Consider the following 15,510-nt stretch of genomic DNA (forward strand, 5'->3'; position numbering starts at 1 on the left):
CCATTCCCCTTGGCCTGTCCCTACAGGCCCTTGTCCCAAGCCCCTCTCCAGGTTTCCCGGAGCCCCTTTACATTGTAGTTTATTTCCTATTGCATTTTCCCAGAGTTTTGAAAAGTGAGAAAATTGAAATAAAAATCGAATGTGAAACCTTTTTTGTATTTTTTTCTGCCCACAAATAGCACAGGGTTGGAGAAATTCACTTCCAGAGCTGCCCAGGGGTGATTTGACTGCGTGCTGAGCGGGGCCTGGAGCTGCATTAGTGCATTTGAGATCCTGAGTTTCCAGCAGTAACCGGGATTATCACTCTTCAGTTGTGCCAGACAAAATGAGCCATTTTATAAAGGAGTTGATGTCCCTTTCTGCAACCTGATAATGTGCTATTTGAGAGTCTGGTGCTGACTATCCCCAGATATCTTGTCATCCCCTTAATGCTTTGCTCTAACTGCATTGCAAAGTCTATCTGGGAACATAAATGTGGAGTCTCCAAAAGGTTCTTCTGTATAAAATGCCTCTCGTAACGCTGCCCCCTGAGCCCGCCATGGGCTTGGGGGGTTTTCAGGCTGCCCTGGTTTAAAGGTGCTGAGTTTTCATGGAAAGGAAATAACACTGAAAATAACACCAATAAATCCGGAGAGATTCGCCCCAAGCCTTTTCCCTCTTTGTTTTCATTGAGCGTTGGGCTTGGAAGACTTTGAGAGTGAGAAAATATAGTAATTCTTCATTTCCAGCATTATCCTTTGAACAATGTCCTCGAGCCCTCTCCATGCTGGGCTGGAAGTCCCATGGCCTACATGGCTCCAGCTCCAGCCTCTTGCCCGCCAAGCCCGGCTCCTGTTAGGGACATGTCCCCCTGTGCCACCTCCTGTCACCACCGAGCTTCTTTACCCTCCTCTGGGTGTGTTTTGTTCCTGCGCCTGAAGCGTGGCCCAAGCCAACTGCACCGGCAGGAATGTGGGATGCTTCCAAGCAGCATCCGTCATCCCGGGGAGCCCGTGGCTCACACGGTACCGAGGAGAAGGGGGGGTCTGTTGAAAGCCCCTGGGAAACAGTGCCAGAGCCAGCTGGGGGATGCCTTTCCCTGCTCAGAGCAGGGGGGCTGAGACGCTGCAGCAAGTTCATGCTCTTCAAGTGCCAGCAGGGTCCCCCAGGCTGGTGCAGGCCAGCCGAGGTCACTCACTGCGTGCTCATCCCTCTGCAGTGATGCTCGGTGGTTGCCCTGACTTCAAGCACACGTTGAATGAGTTCAATGCTCTGGGAATGCTGCTGCCCCGCTGCCTTCTGCCTGCTCGACGCTGCCTTTCGCGGGCAGACCAAGAGGAGGACTCCAAACGTTCTCCAGCCCCTGTCCATCCCCTGCCACACAAGATGCTGGCCCCAGCTCCTTGCAAAGACACAGCGGAGCCCGTGTCACCGCTGCCTTCCTTTGGAGAGCCAAATCCTTGGGCTGAATGTGCCAAGGGGGCACAACCTCCTCATGGGACATAGACAAACCCTGCAGAGGTGCCTCTGCTCCTGCCGCTGGCATCAGGAGCCACATGGAAGCTACATTAATACAATTCATCCATCGTTATAGTCCTGGATTTACTTGAGCTCTGGCACTTCGCTTCCTGTTTGCCTGCAGCCCTACCAAGGGTACCTCGATGTGCTGGCAGGAGGAGGAGGAAGGAGGAGGTGGCAGACGTAAGCTGGAAGCTGTGAAGTCCTCAGATGCTCTCCAAGGCCACAGATGGAAATAGGAGGTTGCAACATCCTGCAGCAATGCACTAACCCCTCCTGCCTGGAGCCAGGGGATGCAGAAGTGGGGGGACCACCCCAACCCCACCTCCTTCCCATCCCGCTCTTCCTATTGATCTCAGGGATGGGACTGCTGGAAAGGTGATGCTGGGGTGGGTGGATGCTTGGGTTAATTTCAGGGGGGGTTTGGCCACGGTGGAGGCTGGAGCAGGAGGGGAAGAGTTAAAGCAGGGACCCTGCGCTTGCCCCCTGCCCGCTGCCTGCACTCGGGTGTCACCCAAAGCCCCTGCTCCTCCCCACCAGCAGCTCTCACGGCTTGGAAACGATCTGAGCGAGGGGACAGCGTTGGGGGACGGTGGCGTGGGGCTGTAATGACCTCCTGCCCCCCATGGGGTGCCCCAGGCTTGGGGGGCAGAGACCCAGCCACCTCCAAGGGATGCCAGGAGAGACACGGCCCCACGGCTCCCACCAACGAGCAGCGCTGGGAGCAGCCCCAGGCCTGATGCTCCCATGGGATTCGCACTCTGAGGGCAGCATCCCAGGGCTGGGGGATGCCCATTTCCCATCAGAGCCGCTGTAGCCCAATACCCTGCAGCAGCACCCTGCAAACCAGCACCAACACAGGGCACCCGCAGCCGTCACAGCCCTCCCCATGCCCAGCTGTGGGTGCTGAGCCCCGCAGACCCTCCTCTTGCCTTCCAGCTCCTGAGGGATCTCATTCAAATCCACTTGGATCTGGAGAAGGGAGACTCAAAAGGGAGATGTTCCCAAGGGCTGTATAAATAGCCAAGGAGGGAGGCAGCTGGACAGACAGACAGGCACAGAGGCTGAGCACCCACCCTGGCATCTCTGGAGCTATAGCTCAGGTCTTTGCCATCAAAACTCCCCAAACCCTCCGGCACGTTCCCCCTCTTCCTCCCCTCCATAGAAATGACCTGGTTAATCCAACCTGCTGAGCACAGGAACGATGCTGATGTCTCCTCATTACCTGCTGCTCACCCTCCTAGCCCAAATCCAGCAAGTTTCCCAGCAAGATGGATCTGCCCGAGTAGCTCCACAGGGCGCCTTTTGCCCTGAGTGATGCTCACTGGACCCTTATGCAGGCAGTGGAAAATAGAAGATGCTATTTCAATGTTAGCACACCCGAGTCCAGGCAGGACTCTGTGTTCTCCAGTTCCAGTAAATATGCCCTTTCCCCCCCCCGAACCATTATAACATAGGCTATTTTCTAGCAAGAACTAGAGGAGGCACCATCAAACCATCAGCTACATGTGCAGGATCCCCCCTCCAGGACCTGTTGGGGTGTTCTGCTGTCCCCTGGGATTTATGGAGTTGTTGCCCCTTACCGATATCCACTGTTAAATCACTGCATGCCCAGTCTGACCCCTCACTTCCATAGCAGCAGCAGTGTGGGCAGGGGAGGAAATGCTTGTGCTTATCTGCAGACTTCACTCTGCAACTGCAACAAGCAAGCGAGCAGGGATGCAGAATGGGGCCAAGAGATCTGGGGGGATGAGGGTGGCTGCTTCCCTCTGGATAAACCCCAAAACCTCGTCCCTGCACACGCAGCAAGGGATGGGAGCTTTGCACAGCCCCGTGCACCCGCTGCGGGCACGTGGAGGGATCCAACAGCCCCAAAATGAGCTGAATCCCCCCCTGGCACTGCCTGTTCCCCACTGCCCATGGGGGGAACTGAGCCCTGAGCCCCACATGGGGCTCACCCTGCTTCTCCAGCACCCCACAGCCATCGGCTCTGCGTGCAACCCGTGTGTGTGGATGGGGAAAGGATGGTGTCACCCTGACACCGCTGCTCGGGCAGGGCAGAGGGGTCCCGCGTCCTCCTCTGCTCCGCACGGGGTCCCTGCAGGGGCTCTGCAGGCACAGGCGCGCTCCCGAAAGGAGACACTGAGCAGCACCCGCAGACCTTTCCTGCAACCTTGGCTTGGCCAAGCTGAGGTTTATATTTAGATCCCAGGAGGAGAAGGCAGGAGAAAGGCGACTCCTGAGCCCTGCCTGGAGCTGCCTTCCTCCGGAGGGAAGGTGCCTCGCAAACCGGTTGCCGTCACATCCCCACCGTCCGCTCTCCTCCAGCAGCCGCTCCGTGACCACCGAGGGTCCGGTGGCCCTGGCACCCTCGTCCCTATGCCCTGACGGTGCTTTTGTGGGGGCTTTCTCCCCCATCCCGGGCTGTTTCCCATGCCGAGGGTCCGGCGGGTGCCGACAGCTCTGAACAGCACCCAGGGGAGCACGGGGGCTCCCGGCCACCTCCAGCACTCCGGTGGTGGAGCCCCCGGTGTTGCTTGTACCGCTGCGGGCACAGCAGCAGTGACAAACCTGGGGACATCCGAGCCCCGTAGACCCTGCCTGGTGGCCTGGCAGCATCCCAGGGCTGAACCCAGTACTTACTGTTGGGTGGAGAGAGCAAAATCCCAAGGAGAGACCTTTTAGGGCCAGAATTTCCCTCTCCTTCGACTCCTGGAGGCTTTGGCTCCGCGAGTGCCTGCTGGCAGAGCAGCTGCTGCTGCTGTCAGATGGTCATGACTGAAACCTGAGGACATGCGGGGTCCTTCAGGTAGCCTCAGCCGCGTCTCAGCAGTGACATTCGTCCCCCGCGGTGCCAATCACGGTGCTGGCAGCGCCGGCAGCCCCCGTGCCCGCATCGCTCGGCATTGCCGGGATCCTGCGTGCACAGGGATGTGCCCGCGCTCCCGGGGACCATGCTCGGAGCCGGGGATCAGCGGTTGCGGTGCCCGAGCAGGGTGTCCCCCGTGCCGAGGTGGCTTCGGGATGGCTTTGGCACCAAATGGGACCGGGGAGGTGGAGGGGAGGTGGGAAGGGGCCTGGCCAGCACCTCCCCATCCCTCTCTCCCAGAAGGGACGTGCAATTGGAAAGAGCAGCGGGACAACTGCGAGGGGGGGAGCCGGTGCCAACCTCTCTGCCAGCCGCGTCTCTGAGCCGGTGGCTCTTTGGGAGTGCAATTCCCATCGCGCAGCGCCCAGCACCGGCTGTGGCTCCTCCTCATGGCAGTGAGGGGCTCCTGCCCTTCCTGCTTCATCCCCTCACACCCACCCTCGGCTTTTGCCTAACTCTGCCCCAGCACCACGCTTTGCATCTCAGGAGCATCCGATGGGCAGGACAGGCAGCACCCTGCAGGGTCGCAGCTCACCCGTGTCCCTTTCTGCTTCCCCTGCCCAGGGGGAGCCCTGTGGGACTGAGCCGGGACTGGCGTAGCACAGGATGGTGCAAAACTGGACCTTGCCATGTGGTTGTCTCCCCGTTTCCCCTTCCTGATGAGGCCTTTGGGTGCTCTTTGCATGTCCAAGCAGTTCTGGAGGCGCAGAGTGGGCACCCAGCTTACAATGGTCACTGCTTTTGGGGTCTATGGGGCTGCCTTGGGGGTGAATCAAGCACCCCAACACCCAGCCTGGTCGGAGGGGACTCCTCATCCCTCCAGCGCTGCCACCTCTGTGCAACCCTTGTGCTGCTCCTCCGCTCCCAAAATACCCCGCAGCAACTTTCCCACGCTGGTGCGGGCTGTACTGGAGCTGCAGGACCTGCCCCCCCCCCCATCCTGACATCCCTCTCTGGAGCATTCCCAGGACACTTCGCCTTTCCCTGCCTCCAGGCCCTCACCCGGGGCTCCTGTGCTCATGGCATCCCATGCAGTGAAGGGAAACAGGGCCAGGCTGTGAGCCCGAGCACGCAGGGAGCTGGGGAGTGACTTTCCTTGGCTCGGATCTGCTTTTCACCCCACAATTTCCCTTTTCTGTGCAAGACTGTGGAAGGAAAGCAGCTCCAGAGAGCGGGCCCAGCTCCTGAGGGAAGGTTCTGCAGCACGGGACAGAGCACCGGTGCCGTGCAGGAGATGCTTTGGGAAGCAGAACTTCTCTCAATTAAAAGCAGACCCCAGGGCTCTTTTTGCTGACTTGGAGCCCAGGATAGGCTTGGAGAGGCTGAAGCCAAGGGAAGGAGGGAGTGGAGAGCCCCGTGCTAGCTCATTCACAGTAAATCACTGCAGCCAGGCCAGGGAGTACCAGGAGCCTGTTGGGAGCTCAGCAGCAAAGCACGGATCCATTCCCATGGGCAAAAAGCACCCCGGGAGTGTCCGGTGGCTTTGGCTGGTGAGGAGGGCAGGGACAGGGGCAGGGACCCGCTGTGTCTGTGGGGACTTCCCCCTTGCTCCTTTGGTCAGAGCAGGCAATTCAAGGGATGCCCAGCAGGTCCCATCGGCCGCCGCAGGCAGAAGCTGGGCGCAGGCAGAGCGGCCGGCACGGAGCAGGGTGGAAGCAAACGGCGGTGCTTGAGGGAAGGGACGTTAGCAGGGGGCAGAGCAGGGCGACAGCGTGGGGACAAGCACAGGGTGAGCTGGCAGCCCCCGGAGGGGCAGGGAGTGCGGGCAGGGGCAGGAGCAACAGGCTCGGAGGAGCAGAGCTCTCCATGCCCTGAGCCCCATCCAGCCCCATGGCCGATGAGGGGAAGCCCGGCGGAGCCCCGGGCCATGTGCGGGGCTGGGTGCGCGCTGCCCGCAGCGGTGCGGTCCCCCCTCACCTCACAGCCCGGGTGGAGCCCCTGGGTGCCGGCACCCGGGGCCGCGCAGGGTCCCGCCGGGTCCGGATCCGGGCGCTGCGGGCACCACGGGGCCGGGGTCACGGCGGGCACAGAGCGCCCCCAGCCGGGCCCCGGTAAAACACCCCCGGCCCGCGGGACAGGGACCCGGGACCCGGTGAGCAAAGGGGTGCAGGGACCGTGCTGGAAACACCTGGCTTTGTTCTGCCCGGGTTCAGCTTCAGCGGTCACGGAATCCAGGCCGAGTGTGGGCTGGAAGGGACCTCAAAGCTCCTCCACCTCCAACCCCTGCCACAGGCAGGGACCCCTTCCACTGGAGCAGCTTGCTCCAAGCCCCTGTGTCCAACCTGGCCTTGAGCACTGCCAGGGATGGGGCAGCCACAGCTTCTCTGGGCACCCTGGGCCAGCGCCTCAGCACCCTCACAGGGAAGAGCTTCTGCCTAAGAGCTCATCTCAGTCTCCCCTCTGGCAGGTTAAAGCCATTCCCCTTGGCCTGGCCCTGATGCCTGAACAGCATCTTCCTTGCTAATGATGGAGAGAGATGTTTATTCACCTTCAGCCTCTTCCTGTCTGCAGGCATCGATGTGACAGCTCCCATGTTCCTCTGGAGCTTTGCTGGCTGGCGGCGCTGGCTGGTGCTGGCCCGGGCACTTGTTTGATGGGACATCCTCCATCTCACCTCAGATCAAGGCTGGGGCTGCCTCTGCCTCTGAGCGCCTCTTTGTGAAACAAGACAGGATCTCGGAGGTCCTGGAGCTGGACAGGAGCCGACGGGGGGGGGTTTATTTAAGGAAGGACACGTGGCTGCGGGGAGAAACGACAGCCCAGGAAGTGTGGGAAGCTCTGTGGGATCGGGTGGCTCTGGTCTCGGGAACTGGGAGAGGCTTTTGGGGAAAGGGCATCTGAGGCCTCCCCTGCTCCTGGGGACAGTGCTTTGCCACGGCAGCAGCGCAGGCAGGGAGGGTGAAGGGTGCTCATGGGGTTGAACAGGGCCAGGATGAGGCCTGGTGGCAGCGGCTCTGACCCAGAGGGGCCCCGGCCCCACAGCACCTCGTGATGCACCCATCCTGTGCTCTTGCTCCTCCACCTCCTCTCCATGGCCATGCCCAGGGGCTGGTGCTCCAACAGGCAGAGCCATAGCAGGTACTTCCCCCCCCCCGGGAGGTGTCTGCAGACGTTCCAGTTACTGGCAGAGCTTCCACCCCCTGGAATTCCTGGGACCCAGCTACCTGGGCTTGGTGAGCACAGCAAAGCCTCTGGGAAGGGATGCTGGGTTCACAACAAGGTTTTATTGGCGAAAGCCTCCCTAGTCCCAGGCAAACGAGTCCCCAGTGAAGAAGGGGCAGTCCTGCTGCTGGCAAACACTCCTGTCCCTGCAATGCAAAGCCCTTGGGAGAGCTGAAAATGATGTTGTAAACCAAGAAAGGAGGGGAAAATAACGGGCAGTAAATCCCTGCAGGGTTGGGGCTGCTCCAGTTTTCATTCCAGTGCTAAATGAAAACTGCCACTGATGTGACTGTGAAACGATGCATGTCCTTCCTGCCCATCCCCAGCACAGAAAAGGTGGGGAGGGTCCCTTTCCTTTGCCTGAAACACGACCACACTGCAGAGAGCTTTGGGCAGGGAGGACACTCACAGGGAGCCACAAGAGCCACCAGCAGCTGAGCAGGCAGAGCTCAACATCCCAGCATCCCAACAGCCGTTCCCACCGCCCTCCGAGGATGCCAGACCCAGATCCCACGGAATCCTTCCCATGGTGTTTATGGGGCAGCAGGCACGGAGCTGCCCCCCCATCCTCGAGGGGTGTTTCCACCAGCGCCATCCTCATCACGCTGTGAAGTCTTGGGTCACCAGGTTGAAGACGTTGCTCTCCATCGACGACTGCCACTTGCCCCAGTTCCGCTTGATCTCAGCCTGGACCTGAACCAACACCAGGGGCCGGTGCTGGCACCCAGGGCCACCAGGCAGCACCCAACGGAGGGGCAGGAGCTGCACCCAGGCCTCGACAAGGGATTCAGAGCGCAGGAAGGTGGGGCCCCCGTGCGTGTCTGTGTGCATGGGTGCGTGCGTGCTGTGCCATGCTCATTGGGGTGCACCCTTGGGGGGGTCCGGGTGCCCACATGTGTGGCTGTGGCACCCAGGGGATACAGGCTGGGGACACACTCACCTCCCCATTGAGGAAGCAGTAGAGCAGAGCCACCAGGAACCCCTGGCGAGGACAGGAGAGCAAGTTTTACCCAAGGCAAGGGGCTGGACCCCTTCGTGCTCATCCGCTGCCTGCATTTAGCATCCCCCACACCTCTTACCCCATCCCATGGGCAGTAGAGTGTTAATGCAAGTTGTTCAGTGGGCCACAACCCTTGTGCTTTGTCCCTGGGGTTCGAGGGGTGCCTGGGGCATAGGCCTCTCCCAAAAGAGTGAAAAGCCCCAGCAGCACATCCCAGCAGCTCCTGGTTTGGGCTGGGCTGGGTGCCTGGGGTCTTTGCCTACCCATTTGGTAGGTTGCTTGGAGCAAGCTGCTCCAGTGGAAGGGGTCCCTGCCCGTGGCAGGGGTTGGAGCTGGAGGAGCTTTAAGGACTTTTTTCTGAGACCTCCCTTGGAGCATTGTGTGCAGTTCTGGTGTCCTCAACATAAAAAGGACATGGAACTGTTGGAACAAGTCCAGAGGAGGCCACGAGGATGATCAGGGGCTGGAGCACCTCCTGTATGGAGACAGGCTGAGAAAGTTGGGGCTGTTCAGCCTGGGGAAGAGAAGCTGCGTGGAGACCTCAGAGCAGCTTCCAGTGTCTGAAGGGGGCCTACAAGGATGCTGGGGATGGACTCTTCATCAGGGACTGTAGTGACAGGACAAGGGGTAACGGGTTCAAACTGAAACAGGGGAAGTTTAGATTGGATCTAAGGAAGAAATTCTTTACTGTGAGGGTGCTGAGGCACTGGAATGGGTTGCCCAGGGAGGTTGTGAATGCTCCATCCCTGGCAGTGTTCAAGGCCAGGTTGGACAAAGCCTTGGGTGCCATGGTTTAGTGTGGGGTGTCCCTGCCCATGGCAGGGGGGTTGGAACTGGGTGATCTTAAGGTCCTTCCCAACCCTAACTATTCTATGACTCTATGATTCTATGTCCCTTCAACCCAAAGCACTCTGTGAGTCTCTGCTGCTGTGATCACCTCCAGTTTGTACCTGGTAGGAGCCGAGGACCAGCTCAAAGTAGAGCCGAGCGTCCACACCGATGTGCTCGGGGAAGAGCGCGAACACCACGTAGTGCACCCCAAAGAGGGGGATCAGGAGCAGCGTGGACTTCGTCAGCCTCCTGTGGAGAGTGGTGGCATGAGGGGGGCCCTGGGCGCAGGCCGTGGTCCTGCTGAGCCACCAGGTGAGACCTGAGCCTGGTGTTAACCTGAAGCGGGTTTGCAATGACCGGCAGCTCTTGGAGGCTCCAAGCACCGTTCTCCTCTAGGGCAGGGTCCCTGCTGCTCTGGGTCACCCCAGAAACCAGGAGAGGAAAGGTCCCCTTGCCCCAAGCCAGCCCTTACATGTACTGCTGCTTGTAGCTCCTGCTAATGTCCGGGGAGCGGATCTTCTGCGCTAACATCCTGGTGACATTGAGGAAGATGAGGAAGTTCACCTGCCACGGGAGGCCACATCTCAGGCTCTGCCCAGACCCTGGTTGGATGCCCCTGTCCATGTGGGACCCCACGGTCTGCAGTGTTCAGGGGACACACTCACAAATACGGCCAGGAGGATGGGAGCCTTGATCACCCACCAGTAAGGGTTGGTGTAGTCATCCCAGCACCTGCGGGAGAGGAGAGACGGCTCTGCCACCCCTGCCCTGTGTGCACAGCTCCTCTGGCCCCACCAGAAAGCAGAGATAGCATTAAAGTGCTGCCCCATGCTCCCCATGCAGGAGCTTCATCCCCTGGGGCTTGCACGGGGCACACGTGGCCTGCAGAAGGCAGAGGGGCGGCTGCTCTTACCCGTGGTTGTCGTACTGCAGCCTGGTGATCACCCATACACAGACTGTAAGCATGGGGACGCCTGCAAGGACAGGAGCCAGGCAGGGATATGGAGTCACACTGGGGCTTTGGGGAACCCCTGGACCTCCCCTTCATCCCTTGACCCCAAACCCATGTGTCTGGGCCCTGGCGGTGTCAGGGAGGTGACATTCCCCCTTCCCCAGGTTTTAAAAGGAGCCCATTGATGCTGAGGTGTCTGTGTCACGTCCTGGTCACCCTCCTCCCCTTCCATGCACTCTTACATCTAACGTGGACATCTGGGACAGGTAATTCCAGCCCCAGATGGATGCAGGAAGAAGGAAGGAGCTATCTCTGCCCCATCCTGACCAGGATGGGCTGGCATCAGGTGCTGTTGCAAAGGCTTTGCTCAGCGTTAGCAAACATTTCCCTTTTGAGTGATCCTGCACATGTGCTGCAAGGGCAGGGATCAGCCCAGGGGCTGCCAGGAGGCACCGGGCTGTGCAGAGAGATGCTGGGGTGGGAGCCAAGAGCAGCCACGTGAACCATGGTGCCTGTGGAGCTGGGGCCAGATGGGTCTCAGAGCAGGCAATCCCCAAAAGTGCCTGGTGTGGGTCAGAGGGGCGATGCTGGAGGGGTTGGTGTGCTGGGGAGCCCCGCACTCACCCCAGCCGATGAGGATGTACCACCAGATGTACCTCTTGTCCGAGGTGAAGGTGAGCAGCAGCAGGGTCTGCAGGTACATGCCCTCCACTAGCAGCCAGTAGAAGTTGGCCAGGACCGAGTACTGGAAGAAGGCGATGGCTGCTTTGCAGCTCACCTGGGAGGAGGAGGAAGAGGAGGAAGGCTCAGGGGTGCTGGCTGGCATCAGACCCTGCCTGGGGGCACAGGACACGGTCAGCTCCTGTCCATCCAGTCAGGGAGACCAGTGATGGCCTTTTAGAGCATCCCAGGGATGCTGCCCCGGTCCTGCAGGTCCCCAGCAGCCCCTCTGCCCCATGCCTGGGCTGGGACTTGCTGCCTTACTGTTGACATGGTGCAGTGATCGATGGACTCGTCTGAGAAGAGGACGGCATCCTTGACGAACACAGCGGCTCCACGCAGGATGAAGGAGGTGAAGAAGTGGATGTGGATAGAATTCCTGGTGCAATGCAGCTTCCTATGGGAGAGGTGTGCTTTGCCAGGGGAGGAGGAGGGAGAGCAGATGGGCTCCTTCAGGAGCCACTTCTGGAGCCCTACCTGAAGCAAGAGAAGATGCCGATGGCCAAGAGCAGGGCTGCCAAGGACGTGGAGTAGCCGCAGGTGTAAAGCACCTTCATGGTGACAAAATAGCTCCTCTGGAAGGGAAAACACCAGCGGGGCTGGGAGTCACTGCCCTGCGATGGGCAGAGAGGCTGCAGGGTGATGCCCCAGCCATTGCCCAGCCCAGCTCAGACCCCTCCAGGTAGCGCAGCACCCAGGATGAAGCCAACTCCATATCCCCGAGGGCACATTCACGTTCCACTGCTCAACAGCACGGGTCAGTGTGGGGCAGAGGATGCTGGGGGGGTGTCCCACGGTCCGTGGGGACCCGCTTGCCTTCTCCTCGGTGGTGGTGTTGCCGATGGGCTCCAGCTCGCAGGCGTTGTAGTAGGGAGGGCTGGGGAGGCTCCATCCCGACTCGGTGCAGCTCCTCCTGATCAGCGCTGCAGCAGCAAGAAGCGACCTCACAGGAGGCACGGGCATCACCTCTGCATCAGCACCCCCAAATGTCCAGCCCGGGGATGGCGCCTGCTCTCCTGGATGGAGCCTAAACCCCAGCGCCAGCATCCCCGTATCCAGATCCCCCATATCCAAATGGTTCCAGAGATCAGGAACAACGCCTCAGGCACTGGAAAAGGCTGCCCAGGGCAGGGCTGGGGTCACCGTCCCTGGGAGTGTTCCCGGGCAGGGACCCCTTCCACTGGAGCAGCTTGCTCCAAGCCCCTGTGTCCAACCTGGCCTTGAACACTGCCAGGGATGGGGCAGCCACAGCTTCTCTGGGCACCCTGGGCCAGCGCCTCAGCACCCTCACAGGGAAGAGCTTCTGCCTAAGAGCTCATCTCAGTCTCCCCTCTGGCAGCGGATGGGACTTGGGATGCTTGGTACTGGCTTATGGAAGGGCTGGGGACTCTTTCTTTGGCAGCACCCTCTGCACTGCAATATATGCCAAGCTCGGATGGGGCCGAGGGAGCAGAGGGGAAAGGCTGGGCACAAGGGGCACAAGGCTTCAGGGCAGGCAGGGGATGACCCCCCCCGCTGCATTCACTGCACTGCACCTTTGGTCCTCTTGAAGACGTGGAGGATGTCGGGGCAGGCGAGGGCCCGGGACTGGCCGCGGGGCGCTGCTGGCCAGCAGCTGACTCCGTCCCACTCCGTCTGGCAGCCTGGGAGGGACGGGACGGTCAGCGCCAGCGGGAAGGGACGTGCTGGGCACACACACACGCACAGAGCCCCTTGGGCACACGGATGTAACGGGAGAGCCGCGGTCACCCGATCCACGGGGCCGGGCCGTCCCCCTCTGGAATGAGGAGCATCCCGGCTCCCTTCTGGGAACCACCTCCCCCAGCGCTGAGGTCTCCTTTGAGCCCCGCGGTGAGATGGGAGCTGCTGTTTCCTGGAGGTGCATCAGACCCTGAGCTCCTGGGGGAAAACCGCAGGGATGAGGGGGTGGGAAGGGCTGGGGCTTCCCCGGTGGCATCTGTGATAATGTGGAATTATCCTGGATTTCTGCAGCCGGCAGCTGGGATGTCTCCAACCCGAGGGAGACGAGGAGAAAGCAGGACTTGCTGGAGAGCACCCAGCTCAAACGTGTTTGCCTTCTCCCTCCAGCACCAAGTTCATCTCTCAATGGGTCTCCAATCACCCTGGAAATGAGCATGGCCGAGCAGAGGGGGGGCTGTGAAGAATGAGTGCTGCAGCACAGCAGGATGAGCCATGGACAGCGCACTTCCAGCTCTCCTCCTTGCACATCTACATTATTAACCTCATAGATGCACATTATTAACCTGAAGCCACGTCTAATCCCAGCCAGGGAATGGGGACTCAGACAAGTGTGATTAATTTTTCTCTCATTCCAGCAAAAAGGCAGGCTTGGAGGGATTTGCAGGGCTGGAATCCATGGAGAAGAGGTGATGGAGGCAAGTTCTGGGGACAGGGCAAAGTAAAACACGAACCCAGGAACTGGCAACGTGTCTCATTGCCCAGCTCTCAGGCAGGAGGGATGCTCCTTAGCCTTTTCTCTCCCATTTCCCTAAAAATACCTGCTTTCCTGCATCCATGTGCTCTCTGCAACCCACCCCCACCATGGGTCATCCTATGGAGTCCTCCATAGCAAATTCTCACCCTCATCCCGTGGGAGATGAGCCCCATGCAGCTCACACTCACCTTGTTCCCCGGGGGGGGCTGGTGTTTGCCTTTCGCTCCTGATAACCTCCAGACATTCAGCTTCTTGCTCTTGGAAATAGAGGACCACGGAGCAGTCGGGATGCGTCGCTTGCACCTTGGGAAGGGATAAAGGGCAGGCAGAGGATGCCTGAGCAGGAGGGTACCAGCCAAGAGTCACTGCTTTGCAGCCAGCTCCAGGAGAGCTTTCAGACCCTGCCGTTTCCTTGTCTTTCTACCGTTTGCCTTGTAAACACCACCAGGAACCACCTCAATTATTCCTAATTCCCTCCACAAGTGTGTGATGCTCCACCAGGACACAAGCAGAGGAGCCGAGCTGAAAGACAGAGGGGCCCCATTAGCAGGGCAGAGATGAGCTCATCCAAAGCCTGAGCAAGGAGCCTCTGTCTTTAGGTTTTAAACCCCAGCTCTTTGGGCACATCCGCTCCTTCTGCTGCTGGGGTTTGTTATCTATGGGCACGCAGCCCGGCTGCTGCAGCACCAGAGCGGGCACTGGCACAGCTTGCTGCAGGGCAGGCGGCTCCCTGCCTGGCCTCAGTTTCCCTTCTGGGAAGGGGACTGATGCCATCACTCTCCTTATCCTCAAAGTGCTCCCATTGCCCTGCTTGCTTTCCCTTTCCTTTTCCTTTTCCTTTTCCCTTTCCCTTTCCTTTTCCTTTCCCCTCTCCTTCCCCCTTCCCACTTTCCCATTTTCCTTTCCCCCATCCCTCTTCCCCCTTTTCCTTCCCTTTCCTTTCCTTTCCTTTCCTTTCCTTTCCTTTCCATTTTTCCATTTTTCCATTTTTCCATTTTTCCATTTAATTTTCATCTTTTTCCTTTCTTTTTTTTCTTCTTTCCTATTTTTCCCTCCCCTTCCCTTTCTTTCCATTTTCTTCTCTTCCCCATGATCCAAACCCTCCATGTTGGCTAAAGAACTTATGGAACAAAGGAGACATCCCGAAGGCTTGGCAGAGGAGCGCCGACCTGAGCCCCCCTCCCACCAGAGCCCTCATCCTGCATTTGCTGCTGAAGGAATTTGACATCTTCGGGTGGGTTTTCCAGCCCCCTCCCCACCGCAGCTCAACCGCTCCATGTCCCCCATTCCAGCAGACACTCGGTGTCACCATCCCTATGCCTCTGCCTGGAGATGAGGAGCGCCCCACACATGGTCCTTGCCCCCAACACCCTACACCCATCCCGACCTTCACATCAGTGGATGCTTCCCAAGCCCTTGAGGTTTGGGATCAGTGTGAGCGCAGCCCCAGCACTCATGCGAGGATGGAGGGGACGGTCCCCAGGGCAGGGCAGAGTGGAGCCACCCTGGGATGTCCCGGAGCCGGCCAGGAGCTGAACCCCGAGAGCGGCCCCAGCCCTGGGGAGCACAGAGAGGTGTCCGCCCCCCCCGGACACCAAACTGATCCCCCAAAGCTGCTGTGAAGGCACCGGGGAGGGTGCAGCGGTGCCGGCAGCTCCCAGAGTCTGGAATCACCCCCGGGTCGCGCAGGACGAGGGATGGGGACAGGGACGGGGATGTGAGCCCTGGGGACTGCAGACCTGTGCTCCCCAGGCTGTGACAGGCAGGGACCTGTGCGTGCTGCCCACCCGCTCCCGTTCCGTGCTCCCCAGGGATGCTTACCCACGGCATCGGGAACGCGAGCAGCAGGACCAGCAGTGTGCGGGTGCCGGGGGGCTGCTGCGGGCCCCACATGGCCGGAGCCACCCCTGTGCTTCCCTGTCCGCGGGTGCCCTGCCTCAGTGCCCGAGGGGCTGGGGACAGCTCAGCTCCTCCTGCATGGCCCTGCGGGGCGGGGGCACTTCTGGACCCCAAATCCCAGGGAA

General features: G+C 60.0%; 1 protein-coding gene across 1 annotated transcript; it reads right to left on the minus strand.

Annotated features, from left to right (window-relative positions):
• Window positions 1–8,128: 8,128 nt before the first annotated feature.
• On the minus strand, window positions 8,129–15,379 carry LOC308229310 (vasoactive intestinal polypeptide receptor 1-like; the record flags this gene model as incomplete). The annotated part of the gene is made up of 13 exons (XM_080633265.1): window positions 8,129–8,221; window positions 8,469–8,510; window positions 9,479–9,608; window positions 9,832–9,923; window positions 10,025–10,091; window positions 10,273–10,333; window positions 10,936–11,089; window positions 11,296–11,428; window positions 11,509–11,606; window positions 11,848–11,954; window positions 12,567–12,674; window positions 13,675–13,789; window positions 15,308–15,379. The coding sequence occupies 13 exons, from the start codon at window positions 15,377–15,379 to the stop codon at window positions 8,129–8,131; spliced, it is 1,272 nt and encodes a 423-aa protein (XP_080489391.1).
• Between the last annotated feature and the right edge of the window lie 131 nt (window positions 15,380–15,510).

Source organism: Psittacula echo (genome assembly GCF_963264785.1).
Source record: "Psittacula echo genome assembly, chromosome: 23".
Lineage (NCBI taxonomy): Eukaryota > Metazoa > Chordata > Aves > Psittaciformes > Psittacidae > Psittacula > Psittacula echo.